Raw genomic sequence first — 20,949 nt, 5'->3', positions numbered from 1 at the left:
AACGAGGTTTAGCGAGTGGAACAAATGCTTGATTTCTGTGATGTGATAAATGTAACTTTATGTAACTGATACATGTTTGCACTTAGGCAGTGCCTTAGAGAAGAAAGGAGGGAAAGAGTTCATTGAAGCTGTCATTGAACTGAAGAAAAAGAATGGACCCTTAGATATAGCTGGAGGTAATGATTGGACATAATGTTATGCTTTTTAGATGTACTATATTGAAGCAACATATAGCAATTAGTGATGAGCGAGTACACTTGTTTCTTGGGTCTCCAAGAGCACGCTCGGGTGATCTCCCGAGTATTTGTGAGTGCTCGGAGATTTAGTTTTCGTCCCTGAGCTGCATGATTTACGGCAGCTAGCCAGCGTGAGTACATGTGAGGAATGCCTGTTTGTTAGGGAATTCCAACATGTATTCAGGCTGTCCAGCAGCCATAAATCATGCAGCTGCAGTGCCGAAAACTAAATCTCCGAGCACTCACAAATACTCGGAGATCACCCGAGCATGCTCTGGGAGACCCAAGCAACAATGCTATTCGCTCATCACTAATAGCAATCTTTTTAGGATGTTTTATGACTGAATGAAAAATTGGATAAAGTAGATAAATTCTATAAAAAGATAAAGGACTTTGCTTTCCTAATAAATCTGCTGCCATTCCAGCCCAGCCACTCCTTCCTCTTTATCACCACTGTAGCCAATCACTGTCCTTAATGTACATTGCTAAGGTCAGTGAATGGTGGCAGCAGTTACATGAGGGAGTCGATCATCATTTACTGGGCTTCAGCGATTACAGAGTTGACTATTCTTGTGACTGTTGCAGCAAATCATTGGCACACTCTGCTTAATGAACAGGCAATGAAGGGGTTATCTGGGACTATTTATTTTTTTTACTATGGGCCTAATAATTTACAGACTGGTAGTTGCTACCTATCCCCTTTTTGTGCCCGAAACTGATCTCTGCCGGCACAGAGCAGTCACAGATCGCTCCTGCCGGCAATTCAGTGGCTTCCACCGACGTCACTTTGACAGAGCAGTGGCTTCTCTTCCTTTTTGCTCCGTTCACGGAGTGTGACTGCGACATAATTACAGGTAGCCGGCTGTCAATCAGCATGATGTCAGCAGGCATGCCCCGTCAACAAAGCAGCCTGGGAGAGAAAGAGCTGTTCTGTTGATGTTGAGCAGCTGAATCGCTGGCAGGAACGGTCAATGACTGCTGTGTGCCGGTGCTAGGTAGAACATGGTGCTACTTACCAACAACCTGCCTGTTAATTTTTAGACCCATAGTAAGAAAGTGGCTCCCATTCTTGCAAAATTTAGTGGTTTTTGTATTTCATGCACAGTCAATAATGTAATGGTTCATCCCCAAACCATTCAAGCTAGCTGTGCCATCCTTGGTGATTGTTGTCTCAGATTAGACTGTCCCTTTAAAGGCTACTGCAATTTTCGCTCTCTAATGCAGATGGAATAAAATGAAACATCTTTGAAAATGGTTTTGAAAAAAAAATGTTGTGTTTCTAGCTCCTAGGTTCTGATATATTCAGAATTTTAAACTTCAAATTATCTCAACCTGCAGATTTGCTTCATTTGTAATTTTAGGTCCTTTAAACTGTTATTTAAAGTGTCCCTCCGGCATTTGTTTTGTTGTTACCTCACTAGCAGTGCTGACGCTTTGTACGGTAATTTGTTTCATCCCATCTCAGTAAAATGAATACATTTTTAACCCATTCAGTATGGTCAGCTGTGCTATGTGATCTGCTGTCTGACGAGCAGTTATTATTTGATAATTGCCATAGCTGGACTGTATAGGCAAAAAAATTCAAGAAGCAATATGGCACGATTTTTCCTTTCCCTGCACCCCCACATGGTTGTTTCACATTCAGCACTTCTGATTCTTATACTGCACTTAGTTCCAGACAGTTCAGTCTTCTTTGTCAGACTGTAGGATAAGACCTGTCTCTCCAGGGCAGCGGCGCTGTCCGGTGTAAAGGTCCACCTAAATGTTTGTATGTACAGGCAGTCCCTGGGTTTCATTCATGTTACTGATCATAGGTTTGAACCTTTCCTGAATTTTTGTGTAAGTTGGAACAGGGTTAGGGGTAAAAAATAATACCTCGTCGCTGACCTTTCTGGCTGCCCGCTGCTCATTTCAAGCCATCCAGTCCTCTTTTTTTTTTCCATGCCTGGCCTCTTCACTATAGCCCAGAAAATGTATTATTATTTTTTCCCATTACACACCTCATCTCTTACCTTTCCTCCTCAATGCCTGCTGTCAAGTCCAATTCTTTAGGCTGTCTCACTCTGCATCTTTGGCCTTTTCACTATAGGCCAGGACGTAAGGCTGCGTCCAGGCGTCGGAGATCACTGGATGTCGTAAGGTCATTACTCACTACACATGTCTTGATGTCATGGCATCGTGACCTTACGGCACACAGTGACCTCTGGCGCCTAGATGCGGCTAGATGTTCTGACCTAGAGTGAAGATCCTGGACATGCAGCATGTGACGGAGGAAAGAAGAGGACCGGAATGAGGGCGATGAGCAGTGGGACAGCCGGAGAAATGATCATTGAGGTACATTTATTTTTTTCAACATCTTAAGTTAGTATCTGCCTGTATCTTCACACATACAATGTGCTGATGCACTCCTTTGTTTGCATAAAGGATTAATTGACCGTCATGTTAATTTTATGCAAATTGTTAAAAAATGGAAGCAACATTTTTGAAACATTGATTTATTCAGTGTCGAGTATGAACAAAATACACACACGCCTTGACTGCAATCTATGAGGTTATTATGTCTGAGGAATATTCTGCCACACTGAATGTACTTGAGCACGTAAATTGTCAAGATCCACTGCTGGCAGCTCCCTTTGCATATGCAATTGCATTAAAGTGATGTCCAAGTTTTGTTGTACGGTAGTTTCGAGATGCTGCAGGCCATGGTAACACGGTAATGATAAACCACAAAAAGAGGATTTGAAATCCTCCAAAATCTATAAAAAACACCAAGAAAAAGACGGAGACACCTGCCCAGGACTCAAAACATTTACACTAACAGGGCGCAGTGGACCCAATTAAAGATGACTTCACAGGTGTAGTAATAATAATGAGACAGCCAGCCTACATTCAGGGATTGGCCGTATGGTACACCAGTGCACAAAAAGATACAGTCCATATGCAGCATTGTTAGTGCAATTGTTTTGAGGCCTGGGCAGGTGTCTCTGCCTTTTTCTCGGTGTTTTTTAACACAGTAATGAACAAGTAAAGTGAAAACAGATGATTGGCACAGCTGCAATTTCACAGGGATTTAGTATTTTATTGTCCTAGGGATCTTGGGAGCCAAACCAAGTGGAATATACTGAGACAATGTCCATATCCATAAGAAAAGGAAGGGTCCTGGACCCGTAGAAGTGGATACCAGCGCAAAACGGCAGTGGTCCAGTGCGTTTCCACTCAGATACTCTCCTGCCTCTGTTTTTTATTGTAAATCTAAATAAAGGACATTTTATCGGGATGGCGAGTGCCACCTTTTCCTTTTGTTATGGATATGGTAACACATTAATGCCAAGGAGGCTGCTCATGATTGCATGATCATCATGCAGCCTGGCATTGTCTTGTTGAAAAATGTCTCCTGGATCACTGGCTTCATGAACATGGCCGTACCACTGGTTCCACAACCAAACCAAAGTAACGCTGAACTGTTCACAAAGATGCAATAAAGATTAGAGGGGTCTGGCTGCCTTAAAGGGAACCTGTCACCCCCAAAATGGAAGTTGAGCTAAGCCCACCGCCATCAGGGGCTTATCTACAGCATTATGTAATGCTGTAGATAAGCCCCTGATGTAACCTGAAAGATGATAAAAAGAGGTTAGAATATACTCACGCGGGCGGTCAGATCCGATGGGCGTCGCGGTCCCGTCATCCCATATGGTATCTTCTTACGATGACGTATGGGAGGCCCTGGACCGCGACACCCATCGGACCGGACCGCAGCGGGAACGCCCCTGGGTGAGTATAATCTAACCTCTTTTTCTCATCTTTCAGGATACATCTGGGGCTTATCTAGAGCATTACAGAATGCTGTAGATAAGCCCCTGATTCCGGTGGGCTAAGCTCAACTTCCATTTTGGGGGTGACAGGTTCCCTTTAAGGTAGCCAGACCCCTCTAATCTTCATTGCATATTTGTGAACAGTTCAGGTTCCCTTTAAAGGATACCACGCCATGATCTTAGGAGTAGATGCGATAAGACGTTCTCTCATGAAAACTTTGTCCTGGTGTTGTCCACATTATTTTGTTAGATTCAAAGAATGACGTAGTGATCCATTCTTTTAGGCAGGTGAAATGAGACATCACACTCCAATCATGTGGAATAAAACACTAAACGGTATCTGTAAAGAACATCAGAAGGTATTTACTAGTGATGAGCGAATATACTCATTACTTGAGATTTCGCGAGCATGCTCGGGGGTCCTCCCGAGTATTTTTTAGTGCTCGGTGATTTAGTTTTTCTTGCCGCAGCTGAATGACTTACATCTGTTAGCCAGCATAAGTACATGTGGGGGTTGCCTGGTTGCTAGGGAATCCCCACATGTACTTATGCTGGCTATGAGATGTAAATCATTCAGCTGCGGCAAGAAAAACTAAATCTCCAAGCACTAAAAAATACTCGGAGGACCCCCGAGCATGCTCGGGAAATCTTGAGTAACGAGTATATTCGCTCATCACTAGTAGTTACACAACATTGGGCTATAAGTCAGATGTCTAGCTACAGTTTTCTATTAGCCTCATGCCAGCGCTCTCCAGGATATCATGGTGCAGAGCAAGACAGTGATAAATAACTCTTTTGTCTTCGATGCAATTGGAGCCAGAAATTAGCTTGAAAACTACGTGGGCAACTCCATGAAGGGGTTTGCACGAGGGAAGTTGTTTTCCAACAAAGCCCTAGGCCGCATATTACTTGGGCTACTGTGAGCAGCCTGTGTGGCCTAAACAGACTATCATGACATGGAGCGTCTCCAAACTTGACTCCCATTGACTACAAGTGGGAATTCATGGGTCGGTGATTGCAAAGCCAGCTGCCAGTAGCAGATCTTGATGACTTGCCCAAATGCATACGGCATGGCAGAACATTACTCCAGTATCCATTAATAACTTAATTGGCAAGTCGTGTAACTGCGTGTATTTCAACACAGGATATTCATTCTGAATAAGATGAGATGTTTTGAATATTTTGTTTCTTTTTTTACACCATTTACAATACATTAACATGGCTGTCCATTTGGAAATTTCCATAATTCCACAACTTTTCCTTCTTGGTGTTGTAATATAAATGTTGAGGAGCATATGTAATTGTATGATGCAATAAAATACATAAATGGAGGTGGTTATACAATGACCCATTTTTTCTAACCGATCAGTGGTATTTTCCTCCTATATTCAACTCCATTTACACCGTTTATAAACCACTGGCTGTTTTCTGTTAACCTGCAAAGTTCCCCAAGTGCGTGATCTTTCAAGGACAAGAATACTTTACAGACACACAAAACGGATAAGTTCTAATTCTAGAGGGAAAGTTGTAGTGTTAAGGTGAAACGCTTAAGTTGCCATATTGGCCACATTTTGCATATAATTCCCCTTCTGATTACAGGAATGTCAGGTTGTTTTATTAGATTTCTCTTGAATTTATGAAGCATTCTCCATATGCCAAATGAAACAGTGAAACATAAATTAGAACAAATTGGAAATGTCCAGAGCTCAACTTCTTCAATATGTTAGGGAACAACGCCCAAGTGCTCAATAGTTGCTGGTACTCCCCTCACTCTGTGAAATTTATAGGTGACCCAGGTTTTCCTGCAATCACTTTAATTTTCGTCCTTGATGATGGCTCTTTTATGTCTGTGCAGAAAAAGAAAAGCAATAACGTCGAAGAAATGAGCTTGTTCGTACCAAATAAAAGCAGGGTTTTTTGGTCACCTCTTGAAAGATGTTGATCTGATGAACACTGGCTTTCAATTACGCGCACATATTGCAATATTATTACACTGCAGTGTCTTGAATTGTTTAACTTTAAAGCTGTAGATGTATCATGACACTGAGCGGTGAAGTGTAACTGTGAAAATCACTGCATCCCTAGAATTTTATGGCCATGTTTGCTAAGAAATTTCATAATTGAGATCGTTGAAAGACTGTGGTGAGCACACATGTGCTTATAACTGCCACAGAATAATGGGGCATACATGATAACCATGGATTTGTGCAGCCAGAGGAGCATCAAAGGCATGCGATCATTACTGATAATTTGTCTTACATTGTAAAACATATTGGTTGGGTTGCAAGAGCAGATGATTTGATGGCAACTTATTACGTGGAAAGCTGGGAGAACATCTGCCACACATCCATAAATCTGGAGCTTCCTTCTAGCTTGAGGCGCTTTAGTAAATGTAGGTCTGAAGTAGCGGACAGTGTTCCTGATGTAACAGTCCAGTGGGAGTTTGTGGATAATGTTTTATTAGGATAATATATTACAACTGACTGTAGAAAGACTAAAATAGTTCTCATCAATGGTAAATATTTCACTAATAGTATGCTTCCAATAAAACATAGGTTTTACAGAACTTTTCTGAAAAATAAAAGAAGACAGTGTAAATGGGCTACCTGTATCATTCTTTGCTAAATCTACTTTCAGGGGCTTGTCCACTACTGGATAACCCTTTTTCAGTGTATCTTGTGTACTGAATAAAATTAAAGCCTCTTGCACCAGCATCGCCCCTAGACTTTAGCGTTCATATGAAATAAATACGGTATGTCATAAGATTAAGGGTCCACATACTTGATCGGAGAAGTAAGGACAGATGAAACCATGTTTAAAATGACAAAAATATCACGATGCAGAAAGATATCCTGACGCAGGAGAGGGTGACTGGATACCTAACAATTCTAACTCAACGGCAATCTTTGTGTGTTAATTTTAGAATGCCTACATCTACATACTGAGAACCCTTCATGGTTAGTACCTTTTGAAAGTACCACATCTTGTAAACAGTTTTTGTAGCCAGACCAGAGTCTTTCACTTCTTGTTTGAGGGATTTTCATCCATTCTTCCTTGGAAAATTCTTCCAGTTCTGTGAGATAACGGGGTCGTCTTGCATGCACTGCTGTTTTGAGGTCTAGCCACAGATTTTCAATGATGTTCAGATCAGAAGACTCTGAGGGCCATTGTAAAACCTTCAGGGGAAATGTTCCCAGTGCCATTGGCTGCAACACAACCAAAAAAAAAAGGTTGATCCACCCCCATGCTTAAAGGGAACCTGTCAGCTGTTTTGGCCAAAATAAGACGCGGCCACTGCCTTTCAGGGCTTATCTACAGCATTCTATAATGCTGTAGATAAGCCATGATCTGACTTGAATTATAACTTTTATTATACTCACCCGGGGGGCAGTCTGGTCCAATGGGTGTCACAGGCCCTGGCCCGGCGCATCCCATCTTATTGTGATGCCGCACTCCTGCTTGCTTCACAGGCTCCCCGGCATCGCGCTCCTGCGCAAGGCTTACTTCTCTGCCCTGTTTAGGGCAGTGGAAAGTACTGCAGGGCGCAGATGTTGGGCCTTTCTGACCTTTCCCGGCGCCTGCGCACTGTAGTACTTTGCTCTGCCCTCAACAGGGCAGATAAGTACCCCTTGCGCAGGAGCACGATGCCGGGAAGCCGTGATGCAGGCAGGAGGGCGGCGATCATAAGAAGATGCGAGGCCCCAGACCTGTGAAACCCATCGGACTGGACTGCCCCTCGAGTGAGTATAATAAAACTTATTTTCTTATCTTTCAGGTCGGATCTGTGGCTTATCTACAACATTATAGATTGCTGTAGATATGCCCTGAAAGGCAGTGGCCACATCTTATATCAGCCAAAACTGCTGACAGGGTCACTTTAATGGTTGGCGAGATGTTCTTTTCCTGAAATTCTGTGCCCCTTGTTCTCCATACATACTTTTGATCATTGTGGCGAAAGAGTTCTATTTGAACCTCATCGTCCCACAGGACTTGTTTCCAAAAAGCATCAGGCTTGTTTAGTTCTTCTTTTGTATACGTGTGATGAATGTTATGGTGAGGACGCAGGACCTTTCCATGAAGGCCATATTTGTGCAGGTGTCTCTGAACAGTAGGACAATGTACCACAACTCCAGAGTCTGCTAAACCTTTCTTAAGGTCTTTTGCATTCAAGCAGGGTTTCTGATTTGCCTCTCTAGCAATCCTACGAGCAGCTCTCACTGAAATTTTGCTTGGTCTCCCAGACCTTATCTTGATTTCCACTGTTCCACTGTGCAGTGATCTACAACATAGACTTATTCACTTAGGGTCTGTGCTTTTCTCATTAGAATTAACAGTTGTGTTGGACATACTGCTATATACTTATTAGAATTACCTATTGTAGTTTCTTAGTCTTTGGAATAAATTATATACGGTATGTCTTTTCATCCTTTGATGTAGAAAAGCATAGTCTTCTTTTTGTCAGCGCTCTCTACAAAACTGTGTTTGATGCAGATATCAGTCTAATATGTACAAAAACTGCTCAAATTTTCATGCTCGGTAACATGTTATCCACTCTTTTGGGGGATGTTAATCTTCATCAGCATTGTTACAGCACTAAGTGTACTGGAACTTCCTTTCCCTTCACAGTTTGCGATGTGCCTGCCATTGTACAAAAGCTTGTCTGCCTTTTACTAAAAGCCCGCCTGTCTGTTACGTGTAAATGCAGTTTGACTGAATGGAGAGCAGGAACAGAGTGGCAAAGATCCCTTCCCAGTGATAAGTGTGGGGATCTTGTCTACCACATGGTCTTTTCTTCTAGTTGGTAGCTTTTTATAATGCATACTATTTCTTTTGGTTATTTTAGCACATGGAGGTTTTTCAGGTGATTTGAGCTGCCCAAACCACAGGCAGTCTGAATTGCAGTCTAGCTGAATGATTGAAACCAGCTATATTATATTCTGAAACCCTCGTGCCAGGGACCCTAGCCAGAGGCCAAACTAGTTTGGTGCCACCCCCGGCTGACTCTTCCTAGCTATTACAGCTGATTGACATTTCTCTCCCAATGTGCATGCAAGGGAGAAATCTGCCAGATCTTCAAAGCATATATTATCTGAAAAGCCAGTGCCATTTCCTACAACCTGTCCGGGCATCTGTGCTGCTAGAGATGGATTACACTTGACAACAGGCAGTGAGCGGAATTTTAGAGAGAAGGGAAACCCTACTGGCTGTAATTTTGGAGCGATATTTCTGGGGTAAAACAAAACCATTTTCAAATGAAAGGATTCACTTATTAATCCCATTATCTATCCAATTTAGGTAACAGTATAAAATTGTCTAAAAGTACAGGGACTATTAAATAGCTGAAACCTGTAATATCCGCCTGTCCTAGTGAATAGATCTTGCACACACATGAAAGTCTTATTCCTGCTTACTTGCTTTTGTTATATCTCAGAATACACTTTGTTGTCCACTTTAGACAATGCCTATTTTTTTAAAGGCTCTTTTGCCAATAAGCTGACAATATGTAGCTGCTGTGACGTCCAACTACAGCAGGAGAAATGGCGCACACAGTAAAATGGTTCCAATTACTATATCCTTTCTTGTCTCCTGTGTCTGATCAGCCGCAGTAAGTTCGGGTCATGGATTGCCAGCAAAGTTTGTAATCCACTGCAACAGCCCGAGCTGGGGCTCCGATAAGTGTGAAGAACTACTGGAAAAGACAGTGAAGAACTGTTTAGCTTTGGCGGATGAGAAAAAAATCAAATCAATTGCTTTCCCTTCAATTGGCAGTGGAAGGTGAGTGGTATGTTAATGTTACAGCTGGTACTAATGATGCTCATTTGTACAGTCATGTTTTACTGTGTACTGGTAGTACAATCAGTTACCTTGTAGATACATTGCTGTCATCCGTGGAACTGTATCATCACTGGTTTTGTAGTATGCACTCCCAAAGTGAGAGCGGAAGTATCTCCGAATTCTCTGGTTCACTGTACTGCTCTGATGATAGTTGTATGGTACTGTAGTGTCTTCCAACCTCTTCTCACTGCAGGCAATTTTCAGTTTTTGATTTTTGTACTTTTTTCCTCCTCCTCTTTTTATTTTTGAGAGCTGGGACAAGTTGTAGTTTTGAATTACACAATTCATTTTTCTATACAATGCACTTGTCAGGATTCACACCGTGCTGCCAACGATATGTCACGGATCCCAGCGTATATGTCAGGTATCCCGGGGAGGATACCTTTATCGTCCCCACTGCTCACACCAATTTGTCACGAACCGGGGGTGTTTGGTTGCCCCTGGTTCCTTCTGAAGGGGATTTATCTATATCCCACTTCCGGTTTGGAACTTGCAGCTCTCTGGCGCCCCCCCCCCCCCTTACCCTCCGATTAGATTAGGTACTGCACGTAGGGTAATTAGTCGCCAGAAAGGCTGCCTGCTATGTACTGGCTATTGGGCTCACTGCAGCGAGGGCTATTTATCTACTCCCACTCAGGCGGGAACAATAATCAACAATGCCGCCGTCGCTAGAAAGCTTCCCAATTGCACAGAACTAAGTATGCTGCCAACAACTCTGATTTTCACCAAAGGTTAACGGGTCCGTAGCCAACCCAAATCAGTAGCGTAATTCACCTCAGAGGACACACAGTTCGTTATAGAGCAGAGAGAGACGGCTAGTAAATTATATATTTTACTCCATAAAGAGTTAGGCAGTGTTTACAAGGTACAAAAAGATATTATAATGAAGACCATTCGTACGTACATTGCAATTACAAATAAAATAAGGATTAAAATGGAAACACACTTACAAAGCGTTATGTCATGGTTTCATCTAGGCTGGCCTGTGGCTTAGGAGGATAAATACATCCAGGTGCATAGAACGGCTTTGCTGAGCTGATCTTGGCTCGCTTCCTGGGCCAAGACTCAACCACTACTCAGCAGGCGTAAAAGACATGCCCTCTGGTCGTGACATCACTAAGTGGGCTGAGTAGTGATATGCACTGCTTTTCTCAGAATTTATGTTTCTTGAGCCCAGGACAAAGACATTCCTAGGGTTGATAAGGGGAGGGGAATGAGGAGCTTTATAGGATTGGTTGCCTGCAGTTTAAAAGCCACACCCTGCTCACACATTAGTATCAAGTTGCACAGTGTATGGGCAATAGGGCTTTGCGGTATGTGCAGAGGGGAGAGAAAGAAGGGGGGGGTCAAAGCTGCAGTGTGTGTCTAGGACCATGGTCACATGTGCAAAAATCCCTCAGACTATGTTATTTTACATTATCATGACAGCACCGAGAAAACAAAAATTAAAGTTTCTGTGGAAAAATCATGCAATTCCACCATTGGTTATTTTTCAGCTTGTTAAAAATTGTTTTATTTTATTTACACCATTTTGAGTTGTATATGATGTTTTGACCACTTTGTATTGCATTTTTAGCCAGCAGTCAGGATAAGGGATGCAAGATGATCAAGTATCCTGCACGATTAGACGTCATCATAAAAATACATGCCCATGTACTTACCAAGAGCTTCAGCAGCAATATTTGAGTGCCCAGCAGGTTCCTGGTAGCTATTGGGGCCTACAATACGTGCACAGTCAACATGAAGGACATTGTATAAAATCTGGAGGGGCAAAGAAGTGCAAATAAGGTGTTATTCAGACAACAGGCCTTTACCTATGCTGAAGCTGCTCACCTGGTGGTGTTGTGGGGAAGCACAGGTATAAGGAGGCTAGCTGGTGCTCCACAGGTTGGTAGTTCCAGAAATAAGGGGACCAGCTGGTGCTCCACAGGTTGGTAGATCCAGAAATAAGAAGGCCAGCTGGTGCTCCGCAGGTTGGTACATCCAGAAATAAGGAGGCCAGCTGGTGCTCCACAGGTTGGTAGATCCAGGAATAAGGAGGCCAGCTGGTGCTCCGCAGGTTGGTACATCCAGAAATAAGGAGGCCAGCTGGTGCTCCACAGGTTGGTAGATCCAGAAATAAGGAGGCCAGCTGGTGCTCCGCAGGTTGGTAGATCCAGAAATAAGGAGGCCAGCTGGTGCTCTGCAGGTTGGTAGATCCAGGAATAAGAAGGCCAGCTGGTGCTCCGCAGGTTGGTACATCCAGAAATAAGGAGGCCAGCTGGTGCTCCGCAGGTTGGTAGATCCAGAAATAAGGGGGCCAGCTGGTGCTCCGCAGGTTGGTAGATCCAGAAATAAGGAGGCCAGCTGGTGCTCCGCAGGTTGGTAGATCCAGAAATAAGGAGGCCAGCTGGTGCTCCGCAGGTTGGTAGATCCAGATTGAATGTTGATTAGAGATGTAGAGAAGCGGATATGCTGCACTGCTGGCGATTTAACAGATAGAGATGTCCCAAAACGCCTTGAGATAGTAGGGTAGATAATGCTGTTTTATTATCAGCATGGTTCGAAGTGCTCTTACCTTTTCATCAGGATAACCGCACTTTACCTGCACATTTTATGTATATCCACCAGGTTAAATAGTCATGACTATGCCATTAGGCAAAAAACACTTATGATCTTAATTTGTTTACTCTGACACTACAGTCATTGTGTAAAATCAATCCCCACCTGTCAGGTCATTTTCGAGCTGTTGTATTCTAGTACTTTCTTATCACCGACTTGCATGCAACTGTAAAAATATTCAAGCCAGTATAAATCTTATTTCCACTCTAAAAAAAAAAAAAGCTATGAAAATAAGATCCGACAGTGATGCTGATCCTTACTTTTATGTACAATGACTATACAGTGTAGCTTAAAGAAGTTGATAGGATCTCCTAGTATTTATGCAAAAGCAGACTTGACATATGTGGTCCTAAACCTCTATGCAAGGCCTCCTTCACACGTCCTTCTTTAAAGTAAGGGTGGTATCTGTTTTTTTCACCAATACCACACATACCCATTCTTTTAACGCACTTTCAAAAGTGATTTAGGGTATGTGCACACGCTGCGGACTGTTGTGCGGATTTTTCCGCACTGATTTTGATAAATCCGCAGGGCAAAAACACTGCGTTTTTGCCTCGGATTTTCTGCGTTTTTTTAATATGGAGCAGGTGTCAAACCGCTGGGGATTCCGCACAAAGAATTGACATGCTGCGGAAAATAAACCGCAGCGTTTCCGTGCGGTCTCTTCCGCAGCATGTGCACAGCGGTTTTTGTTTTCCATAGGTTAACATTGTACTGTACACCGCATGGAAAACTGCTGCGGATCCGCAGCGTCAAAAACGCTGCGGATCCGCAGCAAAAACCGCAACGTGTGCACATACCCGAAAAGTGCCATAAATAACAGGTGTAAAGCTGTAGTAGCATCGTATGCAGTGAAGAAGCAGTGACCCACAAATTCAAACACAAAAGTCTCTTTTAATGTGTTTCTTCACAGCATTAAAGTCCAGTTCACATAAATGCATATAACTTCAGTGACCAGTTTACACCGGTTCAATGCAATACATTTCACATGGCTTTAGATTTGCGGTCCCTAAACAGGCCAGACTTTCCTTGTCCAGTTTCCCTGGGCGACCGCACGCCATCTCAGACTCTATACGTTTCCATACACACAGCCTCATATGTTGCAGACACTACTCACGCCAGCCCTCCTCTGACTAGTTCTCGTGGGTGTCCTGCATCGCTGTATCACAGTCTCTTACAGACTCTTTACTCACACAGTCGTACACAGTTCAGGATATCCTCTGGATAGCAGCCGGGCACCATATCCACCTGTTTGCAATCGTTGCACATGCTAGTCCTCTTTCGGGCACAGGACATCCACCTCCGGGCACAGAACATCCACCTCCGGGCACAGGTCTGTCCACATCCGACTCCTACGGGCACAGGACAACCACCTCCGGGCACAGGACTGTCAACCTCCGGGCACAGGACTGTCCACATCCGAGACCAGTACCATGGACGACTTGCATCTCTGTGTACGCTGCGGGTGCCAGGCTATTCAGCTGCCCTGGGTGCTGGCTCTGCTGGCCTCCATGCACTCTGCAGACCAGCACACACCAGACTGACACTGACGTGCACCTGGCCTCACCTGGCCAGACACCTGCCACGGCCTGACACACCCATACCCCTTACTGCAGGGCTTTTAAACACACACAAACCTGTGGCCTTCAGCCACCTGGAAAACCCGGACCGGAAATCCATGACTCTCATGCACACCTATGGACTTCATCCGTCTGCATGCACATTCTGGGGAGAACAAACAGCGCCCCCTAGCTGTATCAGAGGCCACAGCCTCACACAGGTTAGTAGCCACCATAGTTGAAAAAACTATTCCAGTGACTGGTTTAGGTTTAAAGGGGTGGTCCGAAACTAAAATGTATTTTAATCCTAAATTTCTGATGTCATAATCAAATCTTTTTTCCTATATGCTTTACTTAAAAAGTCCCTACCATTCCCTCACTACTGTATCTGACTGCTTTATTTTTATTATGTTACTACTTCCTGTGTGATGATGCTTTGTTAGAGAATCCCAGTACCTATTGGGATAAGCAAGCGAGTCATCATCAGGGGCGTCCCCTCCCTGAAATGAAATATCATCAGTGACGTCAGTTTCAGGGGCAGGGCTAGTCCCTACTTTTGGTCAAATCCAATGTATGCCCAATAGGATCTTGTCACACTGTACTGTTCTTCTCAGTGCAGAGTGACAGTACGCTCCCTTGCCGACTCTTATGAAAAGTGACAAGCCCGCAAGAGAGTGCACTGTCAGTGCGCATTGTAAGAATGAGTGAGCAGAGAACAGTACTGTGCCCGCAAGTGACGTTATGAGTGTAGTGATTTAATAATAGGGCTCCTAAATCACCACAAAAACCTATTTAACTTTGCATTAGATTAAGTTTTAAAAAAGGTACATTTTGCTTTTTAGTCCTTCTATTTTGCATTATTATGGGAATTTAATCTGAATTGGAGTCTGTCATCAAATATAGATCAGTGCACTGTTGAATTCCCAACATAATAAGGTGAATACGGAAGGATTACTAAAAATCCAGCGTTGTAGTGATGGAGAAGCAGAAGGACATATCCGGTTCTAGACGGTCATAACCATAAATATAAGAATGACGAGATTCACGTTGGTCCTACGTTAGTCTAATGTTTATAGTGCCTTTAGTTATATGTTAAATATAGGAACCCCTGATGTTTGCCATCACTCTACTTATAGTGAACCTGTCACCAGGTTTTTGCCACCTAATGTAAGAGTAGCATAATGTAGAGGTAAAAAACCCTGATTCCAATGTTTTGTCACTTACTGGGCTGATGCTGTAGTTTGGATAAAATCACTATCGCCAATTACAATTTACCAACAGGAGATTATAAGTAGAGGACTTACAGCAGTATAATCTTCCATATATTCAGAACATATCTACTGTATAAGTAACACAAAAAAAGGATTATTGTAGCGTACGTTGCGGCACATATCTGCCAGAAACTGAACTAAAGGCAGAAACTGATGTGTAAGAAAATATGACAAGCCCTCTATCCATCTGTAGACATGTATTACATGGGCCAGAAATGTGTCATGTAACCTGCACATTCTGCATCTGTTCGTTACCTTTGCTACATTTCTGTAAACCTTCATTTCTCCAGACCCTTTTCTAGCTGAGTCGAACCGCGGGGACATGGTGTAACATTTAGGGCTTGTCCAGGATTAAAAATGTGTCTGTTTTTTTCTTCAAAAATGGCATCATGCCTGTCTATGGCCTGGGCCTCATATCTCAGTTCACATTGAAGTTAATGGGGCAAAACCAGACACAGGCCATAGACAATGGTTTTTGGTTGTAATAGCTCAAATTGACAACATAAGAAGTCTGACATTTTTTTCTTTTCACCAGTGAAGTAGTAGTATTTCCCCATTACAGACTCTGGTGATACATTTCAGAAAATAAGCTTATTTATAAAAGGCCTGAAAGTCAAACTGCATTAGGAAAACAATATACAGTACTTCTAGTTGTGCAGCTGCCGAACTGAAAACATCTGTCGGGCAGACACGACTTCTGAAAGCAACAGAAACAGCTTAATTCCTCTTTATAACTGCAGAATAGGATTATGCTTTGGGCAGAAGGATCAAATAAATCATGTTCTACTTCAAGGAGAGAAAAAAGACTTATGTTCACATAGCTGAAATGAAACACAACTTTTGCTCAGTATTTTTATATGTGTAGTGTTGGTACAAATCCCACATTTGTGCTTAGAAAACCTTCTTTTTACATTTTTAGCCATCATAAACAGCACATCTGTCACTTCCTATAATTTTCTTCATGGTAACTTAAATGAAGATATCATTTTCTATTTCAGATGGTAAAACGTGAATATAAATGTATTTGCTGAAAAATTTGTTCTTTCTAAGAATGGAAAATTCAAGGTTGACGAAGTTAGTTTTTTTTTTACTCTGAAGTCGATGACGATCACAGCTCCATAGTGTCATCTTCACGGATACCCTCAGAAAGAATTCTCAGCTGTGTTTCCATGACGTTTTGAAACCTGTCCATTACAGGTTTACGTGCTTGCACAGGGTAATAACGAGGATTGGGCACCTTAATACGATTTTTTGGGGAGTGTAGATTATCACCCGGACTAAGACCATCGTCCTGTAGTTCTAATAAACACATAAGTGATAATTGATCGGCAAAGTTATCGCACTAGGCTTCCGACTTCAATATCGTTTTGAATCTAGCCAACCATCCTAATTAGTTGTAGCACCGGTATGCCTACCGGATGTTAATATAAAAAGCATGAGACAAGCTGCACAATAGATATCATGATTAAGGGTGCGTTGGCACCAGAAACGCGTTGATATTGTTTTTATCTTCATTGTCGCTGATGTTTTTATCCTCCACCTGATATGAAGTGAATAAAGTACGAGTTTTTTTCACTACCTCGTTGAGCTGGATTCTCCTTTCTAATATGGAATAACGCATAGGGTCTGCCATTCTCCTCCTTCTATTGCATGAGGTGTATCTAGGGTTTCTGGCACTCGGGGCAAGAATTCATTTTGGTCCCCCCTCCCCCCCCAGGGCATATGCGATTTGCACACTTAGTCATGTACCTACGAGCTCCTCTCCCTAATGCTCTCAATGATCACTGAAAAACAGACAAGCAGAAGAGAATCTCGTTGTCACAGGACCATAAGTATGAAAATCGCATTTGCGTGAAGTGTCCGTGTGAGGACTACTGGAACTTGTAGAGCTGAATCCTGACATTGGAAGCTTCTGAATTCTCACAACTAATGCACTGCACCCTTTTAGGATTCTCCCTTGCCGGTGGACAGTCATGTCGGTACAAGCATGCGATTTGTATACTTCTGACCACATTCCAACTAGACGTGCCCAGCCTTGCTCAGTTCATTTTCATTGAGTGAGCCCTGAATATCTAGTCAGCACGTGACTACATGTATGTAAATCGCCAGCATGAGAGAATCCTGACAGCGTGCAGTGCGCACTGTGAGAAGTCAGAAGTCTGCAGTCACAAAGAATGACTGCAGACTCATTACAAACCTGGACATTCCCTTTAATGAAGACAAACAGAGAAATGATCCAGCTGGAAGTGGAGGCAGTTCAGACTTTGTGAGACTTTATTAGACAACTAAAGCGATAAATAGTTCTTCAAAAAGAAAAATGTTTACATAGCAAACACCTGGCACACCAGTGAGGAGGATCAACGCATTTCAACTAAGAAGTCTTACTCATGATCATGAGTAAGACTTCTTAGTTGAAACGCGTTGATCCTCCTCACTGGTGTGCCAAGTGTTTGCTATGTAAACATTTTTCTTTTTGAAGAACTATTTATCGCTTTAGTTGTCTAATAAAGTCTCACAAAGTCTGAACTGCCTCCACTTCCAGCTGGATCATTTCTCTGTTTGTCTTCATTTGCTGTGGGCGCTGACCCCGAACCGTGCTGGGCGTTGGCAGGTCTGGGGATTTTGTCTAAGACCGGTAAGCTGACTACATTCCTTTTTTCATTCCCTTTAATGCTCCTAACATAAATAAAAACATGAGAGTTAGTATCACAAAAAACATTTACATCTAGGTACCTTATAGATGACGTTGTCTCTGGAGTCGTTCTGCTTCATTTCTTCATCTTGTCCAGACCTCATGATGAGTTTTCTCATCCACAGCTCGTCTCTGCAGACTTCCATCTTCTTCATTCTTTTGTAGAAAGTCTCCACATGATGCCTTTAAAGATACAAGTGTCATTATAATGCTCCTGAATAAAAAAAAGTGCCCCTCACTATATTGTCTGCACAAAATATGACCCCCACACTGTCCCTCTTATGGTACATGCTCTTTACACTGACCTCTCCTTTCCATACTGGCCCCCCTCTTCACACTGTCTTCTCATACTGTGTCCCCCCTATAGGGCTCAGTATTTATACTGTACTCTCTCATCACACTCCCCCTCCTTGGTATACTGTTCCCTTCTGGCTGTGCCCTTATACTGTCCCCCCATGCTACGAACCCACTACTCAGTTTCTATTCTGTGCCCACTCACTTTTCTCCCCCCCATACTGTCTCCTCACACTATCCCCCTCCCTCCTGATACTGTCTCCTCTCACATCCCCCTCTTCACCATACTATCTCCTCATATATTTACCCCCTCACTTTCTATACTGCCTGCTCACCTGACTCCCCATACTGTGTCTGCACACATCCCATCACCCTCACTCCCCGTACTCTGTACACATACATTTTTCACATCGTTACTCATACTGTGTCCACATACATTCCCATGTTCGCTCCCCCTACTGTCTGCATCCATCCCCCATACTGTTTCCTCATACATGTCCTCCATTCCCCCATACTGTTTCCTCATATATGCTCCCCATTCCCCAGTACTGTTTCCTCATATATGCCCCCATTCCTCATACATGCCCCCCATTCCCCAGTACTGTTTCCCCATCTCCCCCTTTGCTCGTCATTTTGTGTCCTCACATCTCCCCCACACATTAAATCTCCCCATCCCCACTACAAATCTCCTCACACACAATACATCCCCCCATCCCCACTCAAATTGTCCCCCCCCCCCCGTGCACTTATCCTTCGGTGTCTTCTGCTCCGCTAGAGCTCTTATGACCAGTGTTCGCCTCTGCACTGCGAGTGAGCGAAATCAGCAACGTTATCACATGATCTGATCAAGCTGTTCACGTTGCTCTGACCTGGCAGTCAGAGCCTCAATTGTACTCACTTCTGTAAGATGCGAGTACAGTTGATCCCTGGGCAGGGGCGGACACTGACAGCTTGGTGCCCCTGTGCAAGAAATGTGTCTGGGACCCCTCCTTTTATGGCGGCAAAGCTACATATATATATTTATATACAGCCACACACATACATGTGTAAATATTACATACCGTATATACTCGAGTATAAGCTGAGGCACCTAATTTTGCCACGGAAAACTGGGTAAGCTTATTGACTCGAGTATAATCCGAGTATGCATTGTCCCCTCATTCCTATCCCGGTATGTGTGGTTTTCCTATCCTGTCCTGGTATGCATGGCTCTCCCTGTTGTATACATGGCTCAGCTCCCCCCCTCCCATCCTTGTATGCATGGCTTCCCTGTCCCATGTTGTATGCATGACTCCCCCTGTCCCATCTTGTATGCATGCCTCCTCCTGTCCCATCTTGTATACATGGCTCCCCCTGTCCCATCTTGTATGCATGGCTCGCCCCCCCCATCTTGTATGTATGGCTCCCCTGTCCCATCTTGTATGCGGTTGCCCCAGACTTAATAAAAAAAGAAAAAACCTTGCTCAGGTGCCGCCACCCGCATCCTGCCGCCCTAGGCACGTGCCTAGTGGCAAATACGGCCCTGCTTATCGCTACCCTGCTAATTTATATATTTGTATGTTACATGCTGTTACCTCTGAATGATTTGCTGTTCCATCCTTGTCCACTTTATATTTTTCTCTAGGGATCATTAAATTGTAGACTTTCTCTTTGGACTCACATAATCCTGTTGTGGACCTTGAAGCCTGTAATATCTCCCTCTTTCCTCTTTTTTGAGGAGACTCACTCTTTTGCCCAATACTACATTTTTTGTTATTTGATTATAGTTATGTTAGACTATCAAGGGCAAATCTTGTTTTCACTGTTTTTAAATGGTTTTAATAAACCATTAATAAATAATTTTGTCTGTTGCACTTTATCCTGTGTTGTTATCCTCTTTATCATTCTGACGTCCTTCTTATATTTATACATACATCTACAGTCATGGCCAAAAGTATTCACACCCCTGCAATTCTGTCAGATAATACTCAGTTTCTTCCTGAAAATGATTGCAAACACAAATTCTTTGGTATTATTATCTTCATTTAATTTGTCTTAAATGAAAAAACACAAAAGAGAATGAAGCAAAAAGCAAAACATTGATCATTTCACACAAAACTCCAAAAATGGGCCAGACAAAAGTATTTGCACCCTCAGCCTAATACTTGGTTGCACAACCTTTAGCCAAAATAACTGCGACCTACCGCTTCCGGTAACCATCAATGAGTTTCCTACAATGCTCTGCTGGAATTTTAGACCATTCTTCTTTGGCAAACTGCTCCAGGTCCCTGATATTTGAAGGGTGCCTTCTCCAAACTGCCATTTTTACATCTCTCCACAGGTGTTCTATGGGATTCAGGTCTGGACTCATTACTGGCCACCTTAGAAGTCTCCAGTGCTTTCTCTCAAACCATTTTGTAGTGCTTTTTGAAGTGTGTTTTGTGTCATTGTCCTGCTGGAAGACCCATGACCTCTGAGGGAGACCCAGCTTTCTCACACTGGGCCCTACATTATGCTGCAAAATTTGTTGGTAGTCTTCAGACTTCATAATGCCATGCACATGGTCAAGCAGTCCAGTGCCAGAGGCAGCAAAGCAGCCCCAAAACATCAGGGAACCTCCGCCATGTTTGACTGTAGGGACCGTGTTCTTTTCTTTGAATGCCTCATTTT

At 43.1% G+C, this 20,949-nt stretch overlaps 1 protein-coding gene across 2 annotated transcripts in view; it reads left to right on the top strand.

Annotated features, from left to right (window-relative positions):
- MACROH2A1 (macroH2A.1 histone) overlaps nt 1–20,949 on the top strand; it is a 105,964-nt gene that overhangs the window by 65,000 nt on the left and 20,015 nt on the right. For both annotated transcript variants that reach the window (XM_077266096.1, XM_077266095.1), the window contains exons 7-8: nt 87–176; nt 9,649–9,823. In XM_077266096.1, the coding sequence (XP_077122211.1) occupies nt 87–176; nt 9,649–9,823 (265 nt within the window). The remainder of the gene's footprint in view (nt 1–86; nt 177–9,648; nt 9,824–20,949) is intronic.

This window comes from Ranitomeya variabilis, chromosome 5, assembly GCF_051348905.1.
Source record: "Ranitomeya variabilis isolate aRanVar5 chromosome 5, aRanVar5.hap1, whole genome shotgun sequence".
Classification (NCBI taxonomy): Eukaryota; Metazoa; Chordata; class Amphibia; order Anura; family Dendrobatidae; genus Ranitomeya; species Ranitomeya variabilis.
The sequence above is the reverse complement of the archived record's forward strand: the minus strand, read 5'-3'. Positions and strand labels throughout refer to the sequence as shown.